The sequence below is a fragment of the Pristiophorus japonicus genome, chromosome 3 (assembly GCF_044704955.1).
Source record: "Pristiophorus japonicus isolate sPriJap1 chromosome 3, sPriJap1.hap1, whole genome shotgun sequence".
In the NCBI taxonomy this organism is placed as follows: domain Eukaryota; kingdom Metazoa; phylum Chordata; class Chondrichthyes; family Pristiophoridae; genus Pristiophorus; species Pristiophorus japonicus.
This window is the reverse complement of record NC_091979.1, coordinates 65,200,722-65,228,150: the sequence shown is the minus strand read 5'-3', so window position 1 is coordinate 65,228,150 and position 27,429 is coordinate 65,200,722. Positions and strand designations below refer to the sequence as shown.

The 27,429-nt window shown below is 41.7% G+C and overlaps 1 protein-coding gene across 6 annotated transcripts in view; it reads left to right on the top strand.

Moving 5' to 3' along the window:
* thsd7ba (thrombospondin, type I, domain containing 7Ba) overlaps positions 1-14,752 on the top strand; it is a 1,512,301-nt gene extending 1,497,549 nt beyond the window's left edge. For all 6 annotated transcript variants that reach the window (XM_070875389.1, XM_070875388.1, XM_070875385.1 and 3 more), the window contains 2 exons: positions 10,322-10,409; positions 13,846-14,752. In XM_070875389.1, coding sequence (XP_070731490.1) covers positions 10,322-10,409; positions 13,846-13,927 — 170 coding nt within the window. In that variant the 3' untranslated portion in view covers positions 13,928-14,752. The remainder of the gene's footprint in view (positions 1-10,321; positions 10,410-13,845) is intronic.
* The last annotated feature ends 12,677 nt before the right edge of the window (positions 14,753-27,429 follow it).

Here is a 27,429-nt window from a genome sequence, read left to right as displayed (position 1 = left end):
GCTCTGTGCTATGCTGGAGGCAGACTCCTCCATGCTCCTTACCACTTCTGAGAGACTCTCAGGCACTTTTGCTATTGCACCTATCATGTCAGAGTGCATGGCCATCACACTTTCTGTGAATGCTTCCCCATTGAGGTCCTCATCTGAGTCCTGTGCAGCAGAACTCACATACAAACTCACCCTCCAGGGAGATGACTCCCAAGGTTCCCTTTTGCCTTGGCCTTGCTGCAGCCTGCTAGGCCCTGGTGCATCACCCAGTGCAGACCCCTTTGCTAACCTAACCTCTAACGAACGCATGGTGCCAGTATCTGAGCTGGTGCCTGTGGGTGAGAGATGCAATGATGCAGTTCTTGACTCCTCCTCCTCCTCCTCTTTCTCTCCCTCCCTCCTGACTGTGCCGGGGAGGCTCAGGTACAGGCTGCATATCTGCTGACTGGTTATCTGAAAGCATAAATGGCACAAGACTTGCGCTAAGGTGAGGGCAGGGGAGCAGGAATGGAGCAAGGAAGGCAGACCATACCAAGAACTGAAAAGTGATCAAACCTTCTGGTTTGACAGGAAAGTGGGATGAGAAAACAAGAGAGGATAAAAACACCGTTGTTGCCCCCAGCAGGGTTGACATCTATGCTGGCCATGGTGCCACCATCTGCGAGCCAATGAGCAGCAGTACTCGTTCCTCAAGGTCAGTGAGCTCGCGCAGTTGAGGTTCCTCCCCTCCAGTCCGCTGCTGCTCCCTCCTGTTATTTGCTATCTTGGCCTGCAAAAGAAAGGAACTTGCATGAGTAAGAGTCTAGCTATGTATGTGGAAAATATGCCTGCCATGGTTGAATAGCTGTGAATGTAGGCAAGTTGTGAGATGAAGATGTGAGTGTCAGCAGCTGCAGATGCTCAGTGGTTGAGTGCTGGGGAGTGGTGATTTGCACAGTGTGCACAGACAAATGTTCGGAGGCTGGTATGGAGGAGGTGCGGAAGCTTGTACTCACTTTCACCACCAGACTGAGTTCATTGAATTTCTTATGGCACCGTGGCAGGGTTCTGTCTACCACAGTGCTGGCCAACACCTCCTCGCCACATGACCCTGAATACCTGTGGTGATGGTCTCTTTCCAGGTGGAGGGAACAGTGACTCCCTCCTTCTCTCCACTGCCCCCACCAATGTCTCCAACACAATATTATTAAAGCGTGTGGCCCTCTCTCTTGAAGCAGGATTCGCACCAGCCATCGCACAAAGGTGTCTCAGTTGCTGAGAGATCTGACTCAAGCGCAGCAATGTTGAAAATAAGCAGCAGCAGTTTGAAATTACCTCCCCTTTAAGAGCCGGAATGAGCTAGAGGCAAGGATTGAAGGCTGATTGCTGAATACAAGTCAGCTGAAATTGGGTAACTCTCTGGCAATAGCACCCCTGCAATACACCACTGAGGCCATTAGCGTCTCATTTACCTTCTCCTTTACTCCTGGGGCGAAAACGCCCAATTTCCCACAATTGTGCAAGCCATTTCGCCCAGCGTTAACTTTTCAAAAAGTTAAAAGTTAATGCCCCAAATGGGGCACTACCAAATTTCGGCCCATTTGCTGACACAAAGGAGCTGCACAAATATTCCCAGCTAAAACTGTAGCATCCTACATAATTCAGTCCATCTTTGCTGAGGTTAATTTTGTTCTTTTGTACAGTATGTATTACTCTTGATGAGGACATGAGGACATATGCACTTTATGCTCTAACAAAGATATTTTGGGAACAATGCCGAAATAAAAATAAAGCCAGGATGCTACAAATTCCATAATCCACTTCTCGCAGTGGCAAGATACTTCTCTCTGTTCTGCTCCCCAATGGGTTTAATGTCTAAATAGCACCTGAAAAATAGGCGCTAGGAAAAATGGGTGCTGATCCTTTGTCCCTGTTTTGTGCCTGAAAGCACTGCACCTGAATGTCCTGTATGGCTTCTCAGGTGGTTACATCTGAAGAAGGTGTATCAAAGTAAACTGCATGAAAATACGTGGCAGGATCTGTGCAATCAGATTTCAGGTCAATGGTGTTATATATGTAAACTTGTATTTACTCTGTACAGCCACCCGAGAGCTCATCCCCTGGAGTCCCAAGTGATCCCATAATTCCTTGGGAGCACAGGTATTTAAGGAGGCCTCACAGGTTGGAGAGACACTCTGGAAACCTGCAATAAAAGGCTAAGGTCACATTTTACTTTGAGCTCACAGTGTTCAGTCTGACTCTTTCTCCATACATAACAAATGGGCTCCCAAAAATTTCAGACTTCAGTTTCCACAGCTCCCATAGAATAGCTCTATCTGACAATTAATATGAAAAGAATCCTCCTAGTCAAATCTTTACTCTCCATTTATTCCCAAATATTCAATGTATTCACCCACACTTGTTTTTCTTGTTCATTTACAACAAAAAGCACAAGTAGGCTAGAAGCAAGTTCCAATAGTGACTTAAAAAAAAACAACTATACTTATGTGACTCTCTACTCTTTATCACCACGATGCTTCCCTCTTGCCTACTTTTACGATATGGCGTTGTGGCTGCATGCTTGTAGTCTTTCTAAGTGAGCTATCACTGACCATAGACAGAGAGAGGTGGCCATGCTGTGCCATGTTACACAAATGAGGATGCCCTCGATCTCCTAGAGCACAGGCAGAGACGGTCTCGCCACAGGCTGTTAATTCTCCAACAGATGCAGGACTAACCCGACCCAGCCTGCCTTGTTGGCTCCTAGACAGTCATGGAAAGAGGGTGGAGGAATAGTATGCAAGTGTTGCTATCGTGAGAGAGAGCCTCACCTTCCATATCCACATCCGTCCTGATCCTACACAGAGTGTGAATGTCCCCGTGCCCTCTGATCTGCTGGTGCTTCAGTGATATGATGGAAGCCTGCCCCCATCTCGTGTCCTTCACCCAAACTCATCAGTAACAATGCCCAGTGATGTGGTGATAGTTTCAGTTGTCATTGCCTCCTCTCTGGCATAGGGCTGCACTGCAGTTTGCTTTGGAATTGCCATTCTATCCAAAGATGTCTACAGATTTTATAAGCCAACTCTCGGAATCCAATTTGGACAACTGTTGGACTCCTCCATACTACCTGTCATTTGTTACATGCTTCTGGTAGCTCCACCAATCACCTCCAACAACTTTGCTCTGAAATCATCCTCTTAAAAGCTAGACCACATGGTGCTGTTTCCCTGATCTTGACAGCTGGGAAGAGAGGCAACTTCACCTTCTGCCTTTTTGCACAAGGCTAAATTTGGAGAAACATAGAGTTCTCGGTGGGTTGCAGGGCTGGAACAGATTACAGAGATAAGGAACACGGCTAGAATCAGCAGCTCCGTGCTCTGCTTATCAAATTGCAGAACTCTTTGCCTTCCTCTTCAAGCTGCTGCCGTGCTCTCCTGCAAGAGAAACAGACAAAAATATTGGGATTGAACTTAAAAAACTGCAAGTGCAGATATTCTTCAGTCACTAATACAGTAGAAGAATTTTATACTAAGCTTTCAGCCTGCTTCAATTTTTTACATTTCAAAACTGTCAGAAGAGATTAAAACAGTCACCTTATGGCAAGAACCTCAAGGCCATTCAATAATGATTGCTTTGCTGCACTTCCTTGCTGCTCCCTCTTCTTGTTCCTTGCCCTTTAATCAGTTTCAGGCCCCTTAAGGCCTGAAGGGCGCCTAAACATCTTCTCTCCCAAGTGGCCTACTCCAGTTGTGTGCCTCCACAAGCACACAAAATGCACATTCTCTATTCAAATCAGTGCCTTCAGGAAATCCAGGCGCTCCATTCTTTCTGCAGCACAGCTCCAGTTACATTCAAGTTGCAACCAAACAGCACTTGCCCAGGAAAATAATCTGTGAAGTTACATCCATCAACCATTATTTAACCTCCAACCTTTAAAAAGTGACTGAACTCATTTCATCCCAAAAAATTGTACTCAAAAAGGAGCATTTAATTTGCAAGTAACACATTTTGAATATTTCAAAATGCAATTTGCATATTCTGTGACAAAGTTCTGGTGTTCAATGTTCTCAGTTCTGATTGATGGCAGCAAATCCATCATATCTTACAAGTACAGTGAGAATCATCGTATTAGTGATATCCCAAATAGTTTGAAAGTCCGGCTGTTAGTCTCTGAAATGATTCAAACTGTTCGTAGTTGTAGCACTCTAACTCTAAATGAATCAATAGATACAAACTGCAACATGAATCCATTAACCTTGCTGCTAAACATATCTCTGTGTTGATATATTTCATATTATAAATATTTGTATCAGGCATATTGCTACCTACGCTGTATATTTTTTACTGATATGCTTAAATGCACCCAAGGTAATCCCACAAAATAGAGATAAGTACTATCATCCATTTAAGTTGCTAACAGCAGGCATTTTTCTTTCTGACAGCTAATGGATTCTTTATTAAAACCATAATGTTTAAACTTCAAAATCTTGAATATACTCCTCAAGTGTTATTGGCCAGTGTATGCTGCTCACATTTTAGCCCGTTGAATTGCTATACCGAGGTGCCAGCTGCAGACATCTTGTTGAAGAGATTGTGGGAAAATAGAGTACTTTAGGTCCAGGATTCACTTCAAGCAACTGACATCGATTTGTCATCGTAATTTACCCAAGGAACCAGCCTTAGCTATATTTACGTTTAATGTGAGCAAGTTATTTTCCCGAATAATGCCATGCAGCCTTCATGTTGGTTTATAAAATATATACATTTAAATTTTCAAGCAAGGTGATTCATTTCACTACTTAACTAATGCTTTGGAAGAGGTATTGGGCAGAGCACATTAAGATCTTGTGTGCATTTTTGTATACTTTAAATGGAAAGATTCCTGTCTAATCCTTTAAAAATAAAAATGTAAAAAAATATTCCTGCAACATTTCTCAAATACTGATCGGTTATCCTATCTTCACTGGTAACAAGGGTGATTATTGATTGGCTTTTCTCATGTTTGCACATATCATTAAGCCATATGTGTTGCTCAATTCCTTGGGTAATATAATTTCATCACTGCATTGCCACTTTCATACTGATAAAACCACACACAACAGCAAATTGTACACTCCTACCACACTGTTATTCTCAAGGGGATTTTTTTTTTTTACAGTAGTTATAAATTTTAAACTAATACTTGCTAAAGCTCCAATAAAAGAGTATCACTGCTGGTGCTTAAGAAGGAATTTGGGACACAAACATATATTTGTAAAACTTGAAAAGAAAACTATACTCAAAGGGATGTGGTGATGTACTATACCAGTGTTATCCAGTGCATTAGCCACGAGCCACATGAAACTAATTGAGAATCCAGATGTGGCTAATACCATTTTTGATTTGTAAATGAAAAATAAGTAATGGACACCAACTTTGGGCATGCAATCTCAATACTCATATTCACGTAGCGTAGCGTACTTTAACCTTTTTGTCTGTTTGTTGATAAAATGGTGAGACAAAAAGCAGAGTGTGCGAGTGTTTTTTTATCGTGTGAGTGATTTACTTCCTTGGTAACTGCTTATTATATATCTGCTAAATGGTGTGCAACATGGATGTCAACACCAGGAAAACACCATTATATGAGTGGGCAAATGCATGGCAGATAAAGTATAATGTGGATAAATGTGAGGTTATCCACTTTGGTGGTAAAAACAAACAGACAGACTATTATCTGAATGGTGACAGATTAGGAAAAGGGGCGGTGCAATGAGACCTGGATGTCATGGTACATCAGTCATTGAAGGTTGGCATGCAGGTACAGCAGGTGGTTAAGAAAGCAAATGGCATGTTGCCTTCATAGTGAGGGGATTTGAGTACAGGGGCAGGGAGGTGTTACTACAGTTGTACAGGGCCTTGGTGAGGCCACAACTGGAGTATTGTGTACAGTTTTGGTCTCCCAACTTGAGGAAGGACATTCTTGCTATTGAGGGAGTGCAGCGAAGGTTCACCAGACTGATTCCCGGGATGGCGGGACTGACCTATCAAGAAAGACTGGATCAACTGGGCTTGTATTCACTGGAGTTCAGAAGAATGAGAGGGGATCTCATAGAAACGTTTAAAATTCTGATGGGTTTAGACAGGTTAGATGCAGGAAGAATGTTCCCAATGTTGGGGAAGTCCAGAACCAGGGGTCACAGTCTAAGGATAAGGGGTAAGCCATTTAGGACCAAGATGAGGAGAAACTTCTTCACCCAGAGAGTGGTGAACCTGTGGAATTCTCTACCACAGAAAGTTGTTGAGGCCAATTCACTAAATATATTCAAAAAAGAGTTAGATGTAGCCCTTACTACTAGGGGATCAAGGGGTATGGCGAGAAAGCAGGAATGGGGTACTGAAGTTGCATGTTCAGCCGTGAACTCATTGAATGTCGGTGCAGGCTCGAAGGGCCGAATGGCCTACTCCTGCACCTATTTTCTATGTTTCTAAAATTATTCATAGTGATGCAGTAGGGGAGTGTATTTCTCAGAATTGAGTTAAATTGCTTTGTTGAGATGGGGTAGAGTGACCTTTTCTCTGTATCTAAACCAAACTATATCTAATATAAACGTGCTTAAAGAGCTGTTACTGTGCATAAAAGTTTTTTTTTAAATGTCTTGTCTCACACACAAACATTAATGTTCACTGACGTCCAACTTGGCTGGCATAAAGAGAACAATAGATGCGATGTTCAGTGAAAAGCAAATGGCAGTGTGTGAACATGGAGAGGTTGGAAGAGGTTGCTGGGAGGCTCTGAAGGCACTGGGTGCTTTTGTGTATGTGACAGAGATTGATCCAACAATCCAAAAAGTCTGTGTAGAAAGGCATCTTGTCAAAAATGTTAATATTGCAGTATTCTCCCAGAGGTCTATATATCCAATTATTATCACCATTTTTCTCGTTACTTTCTTGTACTATTTTTGCTATGTAGTCTTTTTTAAGTTATATGTTTTACTTCGAATGAATTGACAGCCAGGGTACTAGGCGTGTATCCTCCATTTGAAATTCATTATATGTTCATAATTTGTAGTCAACAAATTATTATTGATTCTATCACCAACAATCCAAAATAAAAGTATTCACAACTTCTAATGTGTGGCTGTTTGCCATGCAATATTTTAGTCATCACCTTTTGCTTCCTACTGAAATTTTACATCACTGATCAGTCTTATTTTCAGCCACTTGGGATGTATATATGTATTCAACGCACAGAGTGCAACAAAGGAAGTGCTATGGGCTCACTGCTCTGACTCGTATTACATTATCTAGATTATGTTGCTTGCGGGTAACATTGTTTGCTATATTGCTTTTCTTTTGTGGAGGTGGTTCTTGGTTTTATTGCAGATCAGAGATTCTTCGCAGTGAGATGATTAATATATGGCTGTCATAGGCTGGCTTTTTTAAATTCTTTACGTAATAGATGCTAGAGCCTTTAAACATTAATCTTTTCTATTCCATTGCTGCTAACAGCAGTCACTGAAGATTACATACAATAAATGACTCCAGTTGTGCACACTAATATTTTCCCAACAGTGTCAGCTGTGGCTCAGTGGGTCACACACTCGCCTCTTAGTCAGAAGGTTGTGGGTTCAGGTCCCACTCAAGGAACTTCAGCACATAAATCTAGGCTGATGCTCCAGTGCAGTGCTGAGGGAGGTGCCATCTTTCAGATGAGAAGTTAAACCAAGGCCCCGTCAGCCCTCTCAGGTGTATGTAAAAGATCCCATGGCACTATTTCAATGAAGAGCAGGGGAGTTATCACTGGTGTCCGGGCCACTATTTATCCCTTAATCAACATAACAAAAACAGATTATCTTGTCAGTATCACATTGCTGTTTGTGGGAGTTTGTTGTGCGCAAATTAGCTACCACGTTTCCCACGTAACAACAGTGACTACAGTCCAAGGGCTGGATGTTCGGCTTTGATGATTTCGGGGCAGTAATGGCTGTGGGGCAGTAAAGTTTGCGCCCGGGAACAGTTTGCGCCTCAGAAAGTAAAATCGGGCCCTGAGTCAGGGGGCTCAGCGCTAAGGGAGGCGTTGCGCACCTCTCTTGAGCACTAGCATGGGAAAATCCCGAGCTAAAGAGCCGGGCCGGGAGCGCTCCGAGAGACGCCTGGAGCGAAAAAAAACTTAAAAAAAACCCCCACAAAAACATTCCCAAAAGATTGCCCATGCGACCACAGCATAAATCGCAAAAAGAATTAAAAGAAAAAGCAGTCACACTTACTGTAGAAGTCCATTGCTTACCTCTGTGCAGTCGGTATTGTTGAACTACCTGATTTCCCAGGCGTTCGCTGCGGGGCGCGCTGCGGGGCGTACGGGCCGGGCTGAAGTCAAAACTCGTGCCGGTGTCACAACCAGGGGGCATTGCACACTGGCCCAGCTCTTCCGGGCGGTGCTGCTCCACGCTGCCGCAAAACCGGACCCGAGGATCCCTGCGGGGCGCTGGAGGCTGATAACCCACCCGGAAGACCTCACCGCCGCCATTGCCGTCGCTCCAAGGTGAATTTAGGTTAAGTTGCTTTTTGGCGCCTTGGAAATGAAAAGCTGCAACCACGGGTCCACCTACATTGTTATTATTCTGTGAGGTGGCGAGTAAGAGATGGATATCTAGCGAAATGAATGGGTGAAGCAGCCTCCTCGCAATTTTTGGAGTGGTTGTTGTTAGAAAAACAATGTAGCTATTAAAGCTTATACCACGGAGGTTCCAGTGGTCAGAAATCCTTTGCTCATATTGCACCTTTGATGTTGGTGTGGCACAATCTTTCACAAATATATAGCACAGCGCTGCTGATTCCATGGAAATGGGGGTGAGACCATTAGAAAAAGGCAATCTTATGCTAGTGTGTTGAAGCAGGTGCAGTCAGTTTTAAAGGCAGCTTGCTTTGCTGTTTAAATAACTGAAATGAGCTGGTGACCTGATCAGCTCTGCTCAAGCATTAGGATTTCTCTGGCAGATGGAGACAAATCCTCTGTTTATGCATTTGAGTACACATGCACAGAGAACCCTGCCTTCTACTCCCCACCCACCATTTCCTTCAATGACTGTCTGTCCCACCTGTGACAGAGACTGTAATTCCTCTATTGGACTGTTCAGTCACCTGAGAACTCACTTTTAGAGTGGGAGCAAGTCTTCCTCGATTTTGAGGGACTGCCTATGATGCTCAAATGCAATGTAAATGACCAATATAACCACAGATGATTTCTTGAATTTATTTAAAATGTATACCTAATATATGCTGGGGAAGAACTGGAGCATTTTAATCACAACTCACTCTTTTTAAAAATGTGTTCTTGGGGTGTTTGAAACGCTGGGAAGGCCACATTTATTGTCCATCCCTCGTTGTCCTGAGAAGGTGGTGAGGGGTCTTCTCCTTAAACTGCTGCAGTCCTTGGAATGATAGTGGTCCCATAATGGTGATCGGTAGCGAAATCTAGAATATTGACTCAGCTACGATGAAGGAAAGGTGATGTATGTTTGTCAGGATGGTGTGATGACACTACCATGAAATTGATGCCTTTGTCCTTCTTGCAGGTAGCATCCATCACTTATCAGAATGCTCAAGACAGTCCAAAACTGGTATAACGTCTTGAGAGGAAATGCTAGTGCTGTATCCATGCAGTAAAATTTACCCAAAGCTCAGAATTGCACCATTTACTGTAACAATGAGGATTTTTCCATTTCCTTCACCATCTTGGTTTCCCTGTGTATGATTGTCAATGTAATGAAGAGTTTTATGTTCTGGCCCTGCTCACAGAATGAACTGGATATAACTGCTCATTTCACAGAAAACCCACTCAGGCAGCACAGATGGAAGGTTCTCATTTCTCTTATCTTGGCTGCGTTCAAACTCAGGGTCTCTGAGGTAAAATGACAGCATTCTGGCTCACAGCATCACCCATCTTCCTTTTCAGAATCCAAGAGCTGTTATTCCCGGGAAATAAAGAATGATTTGCCCAACAACTATGATGGAATACCAATCCCCTAACTATTATTGTTGAGAGGAGTAGAAAATTACAGCTTTTTAGCCAAGTTACTAGTTAAAATTATTCCTATTCAATGATTCTATTGAGCTGCGAGCTTCTTTTGCAGCTGTTCCATTTGGCACATTCTGTGTTGTCTAAGGCCTTTGGATGTGGTACTTATTTAAAGAAAGCCTGAACAGCTCTGTGAATGCCAGAACATTTCTTCACTCACAATTATCTTTCAATAAGCTTAATCAGCTCTGATCTGTTTATATTCTCTGCAGATTGGTACAAAAACTACCTTCTTTTTAAATGTTAAATCAATTTAAACCAAATCCGTTGTTTTTTTTACATTTTCTTTGACAGATGGTAAACCAAAGGTCTGGGTCTATGGAGTATCTACTGCCGTAGCAGTCCTCATTATCTTCATTACTGTCCTGTCGTATCTGGTCTGGTAAGCATAGAAGCCCAAGCAATTTATATTTCTAATGTTAAATGCAAATGAGTTATCCATCATACTAATAGCAAAGAACTTCCAACTGCACTAAAACAGCATTATTCCAATTTTTGTGAATAAATCATTATTTTAGTGTTGCGGTGTATTGTGTGATTGCAATAATATTTTAGCTAACTGGCAACACCATTCTTTGCAGTTTCAAAACTTATTTTGGAAATCTTGAAAAATAACATATTCTGTAAAGCAAATACAGTAAAAGATCAGTCAAATGAATTGTTTCTGTGCTGTTTTATAACAAGACAAACCAATTCTTTGTTTTAAAATGACGGTTATAGAATGAGATTGCTCATTAAGGTGGATCGGAATCAACTGGATTGATAGCTTGCCCCATAAAACATGAAATCAGTTTGATTGTTAACTCCATGAGAACTTGATTTACTAAGCAGACCATATAGCTTCTGTCATGTATGTAACCTTCATGTAACAACACTGTAATACTGTATATACTTGAGAAATGCACACCTTGACCACAGGGGGTGAACTTGTGGGAGACACTCCTCACCTGGTCATCCTGGTATATAAAAAGGGAGGTCCCACACAGGATCAGCACTTCTTGGTCCTGTGAATAAAGGTGCAGGCCACAGAGTGACCTCGTCCATAGAATGTGCCTCGTGTGGATTTGTGGTATTGTGTAAGTACTTTACAGCTTCACTTGTTCAAATCAAGCTGTTGATCAGTATCAGTGAGCTTTGATAACTTTGCCAATCGGAATCTGCCTGTGACACACCTAATTTCCATTGTTAACTCTGATGTTGAAATGTAAACATGAATTTATTGGCTTTCCAAGACTGATTAATCTTCATTTTGTTTGTAGAAAAATCAAACTAGTGTTAACATAACTAACTGTGAAACAGTTGAAGTTTACTATACATCCTGTATAATCCTGTCTCAGAACTCCTGCACTTGCAAAGAAATACACTGGCCTGAGTTTTGTGGTGGCTATAGTGGCGTACTCTGAGAGTACGCCGTCATTCTGCCTGTGAAATATACCGCAAGTTCGGAACTTATGCATGCAATTGCGCATGTGCTAAGTTCCAAACTTGCGATCTGTCAAGTTACGCCTTGACAGATGAACCACATGACTTTGGAAGTCACAATTGTTGTCACAGAGTTGGGCTATTTGCCCACCAACTGCCCAGCAATTACGGATGTTTTTCTTACGGTTGTGAAAGCAGGCACAGGAGTCTGTTTTACATTTGTTTTAAAGATCCATGTATGTATATTGTGTACGTTTTGGTGGTCGAATTTCATTTTAATTAATTGGGAAGTTGAATAAGAAAGTTAAATAAAGAGCACATCAATCAAATTTAAGTGACCAATTCTGTCCTTTCATCTCAAAAATGAACGACATAACAAACAGGATACGTGATTCGCTTTAATAACCCTGACGTGCTGCTGCGGATTTTAATTCACAGATCGTTGAGCACTTCTACAGCTTCATACGACATGCATACCTGACTGGGCTGTTCACAGTCTCTCCCAAGATGCAAATACAACTAGCGGCTTACACAAACACCTTCCCAAATAACCGTGCACATGAAAGCATTTACTGATGATAGGAGGTATTTCCGTCCTATAAGGGATGTAATTCGTATTGTTTTTTCTTTGGGATTATTAAACAAATCAAATATCCCCACCTCCCAAAATAAAGGTAAAGCAGATTAGATAATAAAACGTTCATCTGGGAATGTGGCAGACCTTTGTATACATAATTGTTCAATGTTTAATGGAGATCATGTCCGAGGGAGCAAGGTACCACTTTATAGTTTAGTATTGGTTATTTTGCAATTGACTTACAATTGGGAAAAAAAAATCTCTGGGTAACATAATTTTACCTGAAGAACATCCGAGCATGGTGATCTGCTTTAACATTGCAGACATTCTTTTGTTACAGAGTTATTTCTCATAATCTCTCATCCGCGCTGCCACTGGTCTGTTCAAAAGTATAATTGTCACCAAATAGATTACTATCAGAAAATGTGAAGAACCAGATAATCACAGAAATTCGAGCCAGCTAGACATTTATTTCTCTGATTTTTTTTTGTATATTAGCCTAATTATAAACATACTCGACAATAAAACTTTCAAGAAGTTACTCCACAGTAATTAGCAAGGCAGTTCCATTGCCAGGAAGTTGTAAACATAGGGACTAATAAATTGTGAGTTTGGATGAAAAAAATAAAACAAAATGCTGATATATGAAATAAGTGCAAGTACCAGTTTAATTAAAAGTTTTTTAAATTTAATTTCAATGGAAGAGACGGAGGGAGGTTTCTGTGGGCGTGGCCTAATCTTGACAGCTTTTGTGAGTGTGTCTTTCCTTACGCATATTCCGTACACTGCGCTCCTGCCCTTTGTGATGTCATATGATGCTCACAACTCTGCAGCGCTGAAAGGCAAGTCTCCATTGTGGGCCTCGCATAAGGTAAGTTCCTATTCTTTTCGTAAGTTGGCGGCATAATCCGTAGCTACGCAGCTGACCGCAATTTTTGGGCCAATATGTTCATATGCAAAATTAAGCACAAGTGGGGATTTAAACACCCTATGGCCTACGGAAACCAGGCAGTACAGGAATTAAAATCAAAGTGGTTCACTTACTGCCATTTTTCCCGCCTCATAGCTACCCTAAAGCTGGGTAGCTAAGGTGCCCACCTGACTAAGGTGGAAACATCAAGAATGTATGCTAATCAGAATCAGATAGAATCCTAAATCCATTATTATAACCTAATGTGGGTTCCACTCAATAGAAGCTGTCAGACCCTCCAACGTTAGAAACTACAACTTATTGTTGGAGTGCTTCACCAGATCCCATTAAAATAGTTTGGGTTGCTGGTGACCCAGGCTCCTTCTCTTCCATGTTCCTGAAACCCTCCCAAACCCCCGGAAACTTGCCTTGTTGCTGGCCAGGATGCTCTCCCAGCCTGGTCCACCAGTCAACTGTGCTGGAATTAAAATTCCCTCCAAGGTTCCATACTGCGGTATAACTCCAATTCAGTGCCAAGTTTAAGAAATGGCTTTGCAATTGTTTGGATATTTGTTAAACTTGATACTCCTGCCAACTCACTTATAAAATAAAAAGTAGCAGCCTAGGAATGGGGTCCTGTGTATGCTTGCAAAACGACTAGGCCGATTGCAGTATAACTCAGGTCTGCTGGCTGAACATTGCATGATAGAGTCACTGTTCTCCATTCAGTGCCTGTCATATAATGTTAGGCTTCATCAGAAATTTAAGCAATAGGTAATTACTATTTGCTTCTTTCAGCCAGGATTGATGTACCATGTAGGTGGATCGGTGTTCTATTTGAGTCTGTTTACCAGCAGTATTAAAGTTTGAGTAGAATTAGTTATTATTCCCATTGTTTTTATTTTGCAGCAGGAAACCAAAGCAGCAGACACGTCCAGCTCCCCAGCAGAAGCCTCTGACTTTAGCCTACGACGGAGATATGGACATGTGATGAGTTCAGGAGAAGAAGCTCCTCCTTTGTTCTGTTCATATTAATAAGATGACAGAAGCCTTAACCTTACTTCAATGTCACAAACACGAGCAAAGAAGACAAACCTCAAAAACAGCTTTGAGAAATGTCTCACAAAAACTGTATTTCTGAAGGGAGAAACAATTCTCAGAAAGTGCAAATGTGCTTTTCTATAAAAATTTGAAAGTCAAGAAGCCAAACATAACTGAAAATTATTATTAGAATTGTATTCATTTTTTAAAATGTTTAGTGTATGAAATGAATACCAAGACTGAATATACAGCATTCCTTATTCAATTTTCATATTAACATGTGAGGGAAAAGTTTGCATAGAATTTCCAGTACAAAGGTATGAAGACAATCCAAATGAAACAATATTGCATTTACAATCTGCTGTCTGTAAATGCATTTCTGAAGGGAAACACCGCTTATTGCTCAACAAGTACTCTGGCCTAAGAGGGACTTTTGAATATTCTGTGGAACATTGCACTATATTAGTGTATCATGATTTCTTGCATTTATTGAACAAACAAAAATCTATTATGTACAGTGTATGTATCAAGGATTTCAATATCACACAGAGCTTGTTCTTTTCAAGTAACTTCCTCTGAAAGAAAAAAGTACTAGTCTTATCAGAGAAGAGATGCAAAAAAAGTTACGTCGTGGAGCCTTAATGAGTATTTTGTAATGAACCTCTTTTCTCAAATGAGATAAGACCTAGAAATGAAGATGCTCCTGATAGAATAGTAAGAATCCTCAGCCGGTGACAATGTTTTTTTCAATAGAGAATAATAAATGGTTCACATATTTCTGGCTTCAGTTCCATTTCTAGTTCTTATGATGCGTAAGACATGACCATGTGTAAATAATATGTGTTGGCGCTACACTAAATGGGAGGTCATTGAGTGATTAAACATTTCATTCGCATATATGCAGGATTTTCTATTAAGCCATTGTTTTCCATTCCCCATGATACATCTAAAGTAGCAAGACCCAGTAAGTAATGATTTTAATTTTCCTTCGAAAGTTTTATGACAAAATAAAACAATCCCGCTCCGAGGGTTGGTATTTTAATGATGGTTTCATCATGGTTTGAGCACACAGAATGGGTTACTTTAAATTTGGTTTGATGAATTTGGCCAGCTGCCTGGAAAACAATTATTTCATTATTACAGTGGTCCTGCTGTTCATATAACGAATATTAACATAGCTTTTACTGATCTTCATTTGTGAGCCTCAAGAGAACAGTATTAACAGCCGTAAAGCGTGTTTGTTATTTTGGAATGTATTCATTGCTTCGATTGGGAACAGATTCAATGTATTTTCTTGAAAATAAACCAGAAAGCAGGTGGTTAGAAGCTGGATGCCTTGTTTTCTCTTGTTGTACATTACATGATGAATTACATTAATGAGGCAATGAATGCATTTTCAATGGTCAACATGAATATTTTTGAGTTTCTGATCCTTAGAATTTCAAATTCAGAGAACCAAACCCTTCAGAGAAAATCCAAAGTCAAAATTTGAAGTCTGCTTTGGACCAGCGGAAGCGAAAGTGTACATTGGGAGGCTGCTTGCTAATACAAGTAAATCTGCTCTCAGAAAGCCATTAGCTAGTAAAATCACTATGGCCTAGAAAACAAGAACAAAATAAAAACAAAGCTTTGGGACAGTCTCACTCCACTGCCTAATTGGCATGGATCCATCGCACAAAATTGCCCTTCATTCTCTATTAATTGATTCTAAATTAACAATCTCATTCTGAATGGCGACAAGATAGCTTAGGTAGGAAATTAGACAATAGCACACTGGTTCAGCAAGTAGTACTCTGCTGAATTTGTGGCTGGGACCATTGCTGGAACAGAAGAGAGTTTCACTCCACATCCAACTTCTGCTATACCTGACCTGGGCATCGACTGAAAATTATTTACCTAGCTAAGAGCTCTTCAACTTGTTTAGTTCACACTAGTGCTGGAATCCCAGCCCTGCGAGTAAGGGTTTGGAGGCAGACTCGTTGTCAAAATGGCCCTGATTGACAGCGGGTCAGGATCCTGCTCTGAACCCGCCTCCGTGTGAGTTTCTGACCTGTCAGATCTGCGTTCGGATTGCAGACCCGACAGCAAACGGCAGGTAATTAACAATATTAAAAGATATTTAATTGCTCGTTAAGAGGCTTAAAAGCAGGCAGCTAAAATTTTACCAACCTTTTGACAAGTATGCCATCCCTTAGGGAATACGCTAGGTAAGTGTGTTGGGTTCTCAGTGACTCTCTATTGCTTTAACTAGTTGACAGCTGCAGAAGTGGTATAAAAGCTACCATTTCACAGCTGTTCACTTTCCTCCAAGGTTAAAAACTGAAGACTTCAGGATTTGGAAGAGACTTTTGAGCTGTATGCACTTTGGAAGTGTTTGCAGTGCACTCTTGGTCCACTGTCCCCTCCTTGGAACAACCTCTCTCACCATTGACAGGGCACTTCTGTCATCTCAATCTCACCTGCCATCTATTCCAGCAGCATTGATGCCCTTGAAAAAATCTCACCTTGATCCTTAGAATCCCACCACGATCAGCCCCAACACCAACATCACTAAACACACCAGCATCACCACCAACAACACCAACCTTCCTCGCAATCACCTGATGCTGCACAGTGCACAGAGCATCAACACCCGACCACATTGCTGCCCGGGAGGCCAATGATGGTCTCACCATGGCCACATTTACTTCACTTCATGTTGCACACCCTGACTGCTACATGATGCGCCAGGTTGGCACCACCCCACACCAGCTCCATAAAACTCCAATCATCATCATCATCATAGGCAGTCCCTCGGAATCGAGGAAGACTTTGGTGGCTGAACAGGTCAATACGAGAGTCACAGACTCTGTCACATGTAGGACAGATAGTCTTTTTCCGTTGCCTGCGCTTGATTTCTGTATGCTCTCGGCGTTGAGACTCAAGCTGCTCAGCACCCTCCCGGATGCACTTTCTTCATTTAAGGCTTTGGCCAGGGACTCCCAGATGTCAGTGGGGATGTCGCACTTTATCAGGGAGACTTTGAGGGTGTCCTTGTAATGTTTCCGCTGCCCACCTTTGGCTCGATTGCCGTGAAGGAGCTCCGCATAGAGCACTTGCTTGGGAGTCTCGTGTCTGACATGTGAACTATGTGGCCTGTCCAGCAGAGCTGATCGAGTGTGGTCAGATGTTAGCCTAGACGAGGACGCTAACATTGGTGCGCCTATCCTCGCAGGGCCTGAGGAAAAGAGTGTTTGAAGACCATGCCCTCAAAACTGCCACCAAGCTCATGATCTACAGGGCTGTAGTAATACCTGCCCTCCTGTATGGCCCCATAAAACATCCCTGCAATGTCCAACCCATTCCTTTCACACTCACCACCATTGTGGGGGTACCCTTATGTCTCACCATTCACTACAACTGACTAAGACCCTTCCAAAGGTGCCCACAAATCTATTCAAGAATGCAAAGTGCTGAAAATAAAGATTTCAATGTTTAGCAACACATCAACATTAACTATGTATGAACATTGGCTAAAAGACCCAAGTGCCTACCCTTGTGTGTTGTTAGTTGGTATGATTGGACAAGGATGAGTGTGAATGTGAGGTGTGGCTAGTGGAATGGGGAACTGATACTGTAGATAGAGAGAGAGGGATGGGTGGAGGTGCAAGGTAAGTTGGTGTGAGTAAGGGTGTGAAGGGATAGAGTATGGAAGGCAGAGTGATGGAGATGTGATGAGCGGCACAGCAGGATGAGGTTGCGTGCGGCTTTGTAGTAAGGTTTCGTGATCTACTGAGATCATTGAAAGGTTTGTACCACTGCAGCCAGGTCCTACTGATGACATCCCTGCTTGTGCCCTCCTGTACAATGTGCAACCAGGCTGTGTTGGTGTCCTGGTGCCCTTCTGCCCATGGGAAGAGAAGAGGACATGCTGTGACTCCCTCCATAAGCATCTGGAGGGAGTCATGGGAGAGCCTGGGTGCAGCCGATCTCCTCTGTGCAGTGCTTGTCACTGTTTACAGCACCTCAATGCTGCAGAACCCTGGCAGCAGAATTGTCAAAAGCAATGTGGGCATGGTCTCTTTAAGGAAAGCGGCTGATGACGCATCATCAAGTGACGTCATCAGACCAGTTTCCTCTTAATTGGCTGGGAAGCCCGAAAGGCGGGCTTAATAAGCACAATCATTGGAAGATTCAGGACAGAGGATGGGCTCGAATCGGGAGTGGGCTTACCATGCGCCACCAACCCTGGCCGCATCAAGCCCACCACGTGTGGTGAAATCGCAGCCTAGCAGTGACACAAATCAAGGAAATATTCGTGCATAAAATATCAATATTGCTATTTTGAAGTCGTACTACTAAAAATCTCCTAGGAAGAAGGTGCATAATCCTAATACTTGTTCACCAAAATATTGGCCCTGAAATTGCAGTCGGAGGCTTCAGATGCCTCCAACTGCAAAAATTTTTACGAAAGTATTTGGTGGTCCCAGAGGTACAAAAACTTCTGGTTCTGAGACTAGATGCACAGCAGGGCGGAATGGCCCATGTATCCCATCAGCATATGCGTTTCGTATGCATCAGTGGGCGCACGTGGGCTGGGCCAATCAATCAAAGTGGAGTGTTCCCATTGATAGTTATGGTCAGTTCCGTTTGTACGGAGCTGCCTTAGCTATGAATGGGGATACCCCCAAAAGCACAGAAACACATTAAATAAATTTAAAAAACACATCACATATTTAAAATTAATTGAAATTAAATTTAATTAAATGTCTCAGACAAAAATCAATTTTTTGAAAAAAAAATTATGTTTTAACAGGGATACCTTAATGGACAGGGTTTTTAATATAAAAATTAGTAATAACATTTTTGTTTTCTCTCATTTAAAACTCTTACACAGGCCTTTCGCCTGCTTTTACTAGGCGTAAGAATTTGAAGGAAATTGGCTGCACAGGTGTTAGGCAAATAGCCAACTCCCGCCCGCTTAGGCCCTTCTCCTGGGAATGCATGCGATCTGTCAAAAGAAAGAGATTGCAAGTTCCGGGTTTAGGCGTATGCGCAGTGCATGCCTAAACCCGGAACTTGCGCAGCCCCTACAGGCCCATGCACACCTCATATGTGCCCATAGCAGCCGTGGTTTCAAGCCCATTATATTTGCTGGGTTCGTTTCTTATAACACATTATTTTGTGAATTTGAAATTTTTAAATACCAATTTAATGTAGGCAAATGGTAACACCAACATCCCATTTGACTTCTTGTTTTATGTCCTACTTTAGTTTAGCTCCCAAATTTATCAGCAACTGTTTAACTTGTTTCGCAGCCTTTTAATTTCCTTCCACAAACTTTAAATTGCCAAAGTGCACACCTTTATTATGTTTGGCAGGATCTGTTCTAATTATTTCATCGAATAGCCTGTAGATCAGGTTTGTATTATGGTAATAATTTGCCTGTGACTGCTAAATGCAGGAGAATTAATTTTCAGTCACTCAGTTGTTTTAACACTACTCAATTTCCTTCATGGATTTAACACAAGTCAGAACATACATAATTGCAATTGTACACTCTGCCACTTGTAAAAAGGAAATCTTTCCTAGGTAGTGATTGTGATATTACTCACATATCATGGTTTGCTGGGAATAGTGTCGTGCATAGTTTTAGATCTGAGAATTATAAAGCAATGGATTTGGTGTTTTATGAATGGAAACGCAAAGTACAAGAACAAAAAGATTTTCTGGCTGTTGCGGTCAACTGCAAACGAATGGAGCCAACTGTTCGCACCACTCACACATTCCCATAGACTTTTTTTGGGCTTTTGCACTGGAGGTTGCTGTCAGCCAACCATTGAAAAGATGTAGGTGTTGGGCAAGCAACTGTGTATCTCCTTAACCAATCAGATTGAAGAATCGTTATTGAGCAGGAAGTGTCAGTTAGAATATTGAATTCAATGTCAAATCCAGTACGGAAAGCGAAAAAAAGAGGGAAAGAAAGCTGGGATTAAGGGAGAGAGAGATGGAAGAGATGGAAAGAAAAAGTTAAAAAAAATTATTTACTTTTTTAAAAAAAAAATCCCAACAATAATTAAGATCTGAAGGAATGAGACTCCACGCTTGTTAAAGTTCATTTTCATTGCTAGAGTGGTTGAATGGCAGTAATTAAGACTTACCGAGCCGTTAAAAGGGTACTTACACTGGAATGGACAAGCCTTAACATTTTCTGACAAGTTTTGTGTGTATATATAGTAACATTACGCATTTCAATGGTGAATCTCTCGGCGAGATATCATTATTGAGCAGCTTCTGGAGGAGCAAGGTACCTTGGATAGTAACTTACTGATTTACACACTTAACGGCACATGTGCGGCCGCGGGAACCTGCTGTCCAATTTATACTTTAATAACTGAGCACTGTTAGCCTCACTGCTATTTTTACTGCAAAATCCATCCCATTATTATAAATGTTTATAAGGCAAGAGTTAGGCCTCAGAGCACCAGGCATAGTTTTGGGAATCCATTAAAGAAAGGACATTCACCAGGATGCTACCAGAGATGAGAAATTATCATCATGAGCTGAGATTTAGATAGTGAGACTATTTTCACTGGTGCAGAGAAGGCTGAGAGGACATTTAATGCAATGAGGGTTTCTGCCTCTACCACCCTTTCAAGCAGTGAGTTCCAGACCCGCCCCACCCTTTGGGTGAAAATAGTTCTCCTCAACTCCCCTCTAGTCATTCTACCAATTACTTAAAATCTATGCCCCCTGATTGTTGAACCCTCTGTTAAGTGAAATAGGTCCTTCCTATCCACTCTATCAAGTCCCCTCATAATTTTATACATCTCAATCAAGTCTCCCCTCAGCCTCCTCTCTTCCATAAAAAACAACTCCAGCCTATCCAATCTTTCCTCATAGCTAAAATTCTCCAGTCCTGGCAACATCCTGATAATTCTCCTCTGTACTCTCTCCAGGCAATCACATCTTTCCTGTAATGTGGTGACCAGAACTGTATGCAGTACTCTCGCTGTTTTATACAGTTCAAGCATAACCTCCCAGCTCTTATATTCTATGCTTTGACTAATGGGCAATATCCCATATGCCCTCTTAATCACTTTATCTACGTGCCCTGCTACCTTCAGTGATCTGTGGATATGAACTCCAAGTTCTCTGTTCCTCTACACTTCTAAATATCCTACCATATATTGTGTACTTCCATGCCTTGTTAATCTCCTCAAGTGCATTACTTCACACTTCTCTGGATTGAATTCCATTTGCCCCTTTCTGCCCACCTGGCCAGCCCATTGATATCTTCCTGCAAGATTAATAGGTAAAGACTATTTCCTCTGGGTGGGAGTCAAGTTATCAATTTAAAATTATCACTAAGAGACGGAGGAGAAATGAAGAGACATTACTTTATGTGGACAGTTTTTAGAGAATGGATTGCTTCACCACAAGAAGCAGTTGAGAGAAAGATTATTGCATCTTTTAAGGGAATGTAGGGATACAGCTGTTCCAGTGAACCTGGACAGTACTCAGTCAAAGAAAGTCACACTACTCTGTATATTAATGAATCAAAGTTACCTTTAATGATTTAATAATGCACACAGCATTAAAACAGTGTATACAAGTATAAAGGCAGCATCAATAAATGCATACAACGGTTTAAACCAAGGATCTCAGCATCAAGGCAGAAGAGTGATAAGCTCTCTCTTTATTCTTGAATTTTCTTCTTTTTGGACGTCCTTCCATTAGGCAAATCATTTCAAGGTGCCTCCAACTGCTGCAAAGAATCTGCCACTAAATTCTATTTTTTATGATTTTTGCCAGTTGGGGTGTGAAATAAAGTCAAGACAGGTCCCATTTTGACAAGTCCGCTGGGGCCATTAATGATGGGTGTTGGGCTGGCCCTCGCTAAACCATGTGAACCAGGTGGAGCCTTTCCGCCGTGTGAAACCAGTGTGTGAAATCTTCTGTAGCTTCTTGTCCGTGTCAAACCCGGTGCTGTATTTACGATGTCTTTCTCTAGGATTTCTGACAGTCTCAGCACTGTTTTTCCAAGTCAGTTGTTTAGAGAACCAAAGGCCTGTTCAAAGCTTTGAGAAGCTTCTTGAAGTGTCTGCACATTGCTGTCTTTGCCATCTAAACTTACAATGTCCCAATGTAAAGTCCAAAGGGGCAAAGTTAATCCTTTCCGTCAGGAAGAGTAGATAAACATTTGAAGCAAAGTGAGATACAAGATGATGAGAAGAGTGCAGGGAGGTGGGATTCATTTTGTAAATTTTGGTACAGAGATGATGGGTTGAGTTGCCTCCTTCTGTGCTGTAACCCTTTATGGTTTCATGGGGGACTGAGCAAGAATCGAGCAGTAACAGCAATAATAGCTGGTCATGCAATTTATCAAATCAGAAATGTTACAGCCAAAACTCTCAAACCATTAAAAAAAAAAGCAGAAATGCCATAAAGAAGCAAAGACAAAAGCACTGGAGTTAATTTCCAGAGAGAGATCATTGAAAATCAGAGAAGTTGTGCTAAACTTCTGTTAAACCTTGGTTAGGCCACACTTGGAGTATTGTGCAGGTCTCCATATTATAAAAAGGATATAAGAACATAACAACATAAAAAATAGGAGCAGGAGTAAGCCATACGGCCCCTCGAGCCTGTTCCACCATTTAATATGATCATGGCTGATCCGATCATGGATTCAGGTCCACTTCCCTGCCCGCTTTCCATACCCCCTTATCCCATTATCGTTTAAGAAGCTGTCTACCTCTGTCTTAAATCTACTCAATGACCCAGCTTCCACAGCTCTCTGGGGCAGCGAATTCCACAGATTCACAACCCTCAGAGAAGAAATTCTTCCTCATCTCAGTTTTAAATGGGCGGTCCCTTATTCTGAGACTATGCCCCCCAGTTGTAGTTTCTCCTATGAGTGGAAATATCCTCTCTGCATCCACATTGTCGAGCCCCCTCATTATCTTATATGTTTCAATAAGATCACCTCTCATTCTTCTGAACTCCAATGAGTACAGGCCCAAACTATTCAACCTATCTTCATAAGTCAACCCCTCATCTCCGGAATCAACCTAGTGAACCGTCTCTGAATAACCTCCAATGCAAGTATAACCCTCCTTAAATACGGAGACCAAAACTGAATGCAGTACTCTATATGTGGCCTCACCAATACTCTGTGCAGTTGTAGCAGGACTTCCTTGCATTTATACTCCATCCCCTTTGCAATAAAGGCCAAGATTCCATTGGCCTCCCTAATCACTTGCTGTACCTGCACACTAACTGTTATGTCTATGTGTACTTATGAATGACTCCACAAGGCAATGTGTTGTACTTGAACTGTAGTGACCTTGGTCCTTTATTCCAAACTCCAGTGTGCTGTGCAAGCATGGTGTGCAGCCTTTTGTACAGGGCCCTGCCACCAGGGCAGGAAACCCCCAGTCTCCAACAGTTGCACCCTCTAATGGTATCAGCATGTATGTACACAGTGTGAACCTTATTAATAGTACATCAGGTAAACAAGTCTCCATCTTATACTATCTCACAGTGACTACACATAGGGTACATCCATAGTCAGCATATATAACATTAACCTTTTGTGTTTCATGCACAAGTACCCCAGGTCCCGCTGTACTGTAGCACTTTGCAATTTTTCTCCATGAACTTTTATCTTGTGCAGTAACCTTTTATGTGACACCTTGTCAAATGCCTTCTGGAAGTCCAAATACACCATATCTACTGGTTCCCCTTTATCAACCCTGTTCATTACATCCTCAAAGAATTCAATCAAATTGGTCAAACATGACTTCGCTTTCATAAATCCAAGCTGACTCTGCCTGACTGAATTATGTTTTATCAAATGTTCTGCTACTGCTTCTTTAATAATGGACTCCAATATTTTCCCAACCACAGATGTTAGGCTAACTGGTCTATAGTTTCCTGTTTTTTGTCTGCCTCCTTTTTTACATAGGGGCATTACATTTGCAGTTTTCCAATCTGCTGGGACCTCCCTAGAATCCAGGGAATGTTGGTAAATTCCAACCAATGCATCCACTATCCCTGCCGCTACTTCTCTTTAGACCCTAGGATGCAAGTCATCAGGTCCACGGGATTTATCCGCCTTTAGTCCCATTATCTTAATACCACCTCCTTAGTGATTGTGATTGTTCCTCCCCCGCTATAGCCCTTGGACTATCCACTGTTGGGATATTGTTAGGGTCCTCTACCGTAAAAACTGATACAAAATATTTGTTCAGAGTTTCTGCCATCTCCTTGTCCCCATTACTAATTCCCCGGTCTCGTCCTCTAAGGGAGCAGCATTTACTTTAGCCATTCTTTTCCTTTTTATATACCTATAGAAACTCTTGCTCTCTGTTTTTATATTTTGTGCTAATTTACTTTCATAGTCTATCTTCCCTTTCTTAATCATTTTTTTAGTCATTCTTGCTGGCTTTTAAAAGCTTCCCAATCTTCTGTCCTCCCACTAGTTTTGGCCACTTTGTATACCTTGTTTTTAATTGGATACAATCCTTTATTTATTTAGTTAGCCACGGATGGCTATCTTTTCTTTTACACCCTTTCCTCATCACTGGAATATATTTTTCTTGAGAGTTTTGAAATATCTCCTTAAAAGCACGCCACAGTTCATCAACCGTCCTATACTTTAATCTATTTTACCAGTCCACTTTGGCCAACTCTGCTCTTTGTAGTCTCCTTTATTTAAGCTTAGTACGCTGGTTTGAGATCCAACTTTCTCACCCTCCATCTGAATTTGAAATTCAATCATGCTATGATCACTCATTCCAAGGGAATCCTTTACTCGGAGATTTTTTATTAATCCTGTCTCATTACACATATAGAGGCGGTGGAGAAGGTGCAAAAAAGGTTGAAAGGATGATATCAGAACTGAGAGGTTACACCTATCAAGAAAGGCTGAAGAAGCCGGGAGTCATTTCCTGAGAAAAGAGTAGGCTGAGAGATGACCGGATAGAGGTCTTTAAGATTATGAAAGGGTTTGCCAGGGTAGACGTAGCAAAGATGTTTCCTTTTGTGGGGAGACCAAAACCATGGGCCATAAAGATAAGATACTCACTAATAAATCTAATAGGGAATTCAGGAAAAAACATTTTACTTGGAGAGTGGTTAGAATGTGTAACTCGCTACCACAAGGGGTAGGTGAGGCGAACAACACAGATGGATTTAAAGAGCTAAATGAGCACATCAGGGAAAAAGGAATAGAAGGTTATGTTAATGAAGTTAGTGAAGAGGGGTGGGTGGAACATAAATACCAGCATGGAGTAATTAAGCCGACTGGCATGTTTCTGTGCTGTATAATCTAAGTAATTCTATGTATTTTCATGGAATGCATTCAAGAAAGTTTTCTTGAACAATATGTCAAGAAACCAACAGGTAAACATGCTACTTTAGATCTAGTTTTGAGTAATGCGGCAGGGTTAATTAGCATAGAAACATAGAAAATAGGTGCAGGAGTAGGCCATTCGGCCCTTCGAGCCTGCACCGCCATTCAATGAGTTCATGGCTGAACATGCAACTTCAGTACCCCATTCCTGCTTTCTCGCCATACCCCTTGATCCCCCTAGTAGTAAGGACTACATCTAGCTCCTTTTTGAATATATTTCGTGAATTGGCCTCAACAACTTTCTGTGGTAGAGAATTCCACTGGTTCGCCACTCTCTGGGTGAAGAAGTCTCTCCTCATCTCGGTCCTAAATGGCTTACCCCTTATCCTTAGACTGTGACCCCTGGTTCTGGACTTTCCCAACATTGGGAACATTCTTCCTGCATCGAACCTGCCTAAACCCGTCAGAATTTTAAACGTTTCTTTGAGATCCCCTCTCATTCTTCTGAACTCCAGTAAATACAAGCCCAGTTGATCCAGTCATATAGCAATCATATAGTAAAGGATAATTTAGGGAAGAATGATCAGAATGTGATAGAATTTCATATTGAGTTTGAGAGTTATGTCATTAAATCTGAAACTCGGGTCCTAAATTTTAACAAAATCAATTAGGTAGGTATGAGGGACGAGTTGGCCAAGGAGTTTGGGAAATTAGATTAAGAAATATGATGGTAGATAAGCAATGGTGAACATTTCATAGGATCATAGAAATTTACAGCATGGAAGGAGGCTATTTTGGTCCATCATGTCCGCGTCGGCCGACCAAGAGCCATCCAGCCTAATCCCACTTTCCAGCTGTTGGTCCGTAGCCCTGTTGGTTATGGCACTTTAAGTGCACATCCAAGTATCTTTTAAATGTGGTAAGGATTCCTGCCTTTACCACCCTTTCAGGCAGTGAGTTCCAGAACCCCACCACCTTCTGGGTGAAGAAATTTCCCCTCATATCTCCTCTAAACCTCTCCCCAATTACTTTAAATTTACACCCCCTGGTTGTTGACCCCTCTGCCAAGGGAAACACGTCCTTCCTATCCACACTATCCAGGCCCCTCGTAATTTTATACACCTCAATCGGGTTTCCCCTTAGCCTCCTCTGTTCCAAAGAAAACAGACCCAGCATCTCCAATCTTTCCTCATAGCCAAAATTCTCCAGACCAGGCAAAATTCTTGTAATTCTCTGCACCCTTTCAAGGGCAATCACATATTACCTGTAATGTGGTGACCAGAACTGCACACATTACTTCAACTGCAGCCTAACCAGTGTTTTAAACAGTTCAAGCATAATGTCCTTGCTCTTGTACTCCATGCCTCGACTCATAAAGGCAAGTATTCCATATGACTTCTTAACCACCTTATCTACCTGGCCTGCTACCTTCAGGGATCTGTAGACCTGCACTCCAATGTCCCTTTGTTCCTCTACACTTTTCAGTGTCATACCATTTAATATGTATTCCCTTGCTTTGTTAGAGATCCTGAAATGCATTACCTTACACTTATACAGATTGAATTCCATTTGCCACTGTTCTGCCCACCTGTACATTGATATCTTCCTGCAGTCCACAGCCTTCTTTTTCATTATCAACCACACAGCCTATTTTAGTGTAATCTGAAAACTTCTTAATCATACCCCCAACATTTAAGTCCAAGTCATTGATATATACCACTAAAAGCAAGGGACACAGCACTGAGCCCTGCGGAACCCCACTGGATACAGCCTTCCAGTCACAAAAACACTCATCAAACATTTCCCTTTGCTTCCTTTCTCCAAGCCAAATTTGGATCCAACTTGCTACTTTGCCCTGGATCCCATGGGTTTTTACTTTCATGACCAGTCTGCCACATGGGAAAAGCTTTGCTAAAATCCATATACACTACATCATAAGGACTGCCCTCATCGATCCTCCTGGTTAAATTCAATCAAGTTATTCAGACACCGACATTCCCTTAACAAATCCATGTTGACTGTCCATGATTAATCCATGTCTTTCCAAATGAAGATTTATCCTGACCCTCAGGAATTTTTCCAATAATTTTCCCACCACTGAGGTTAGGCTGACTGGC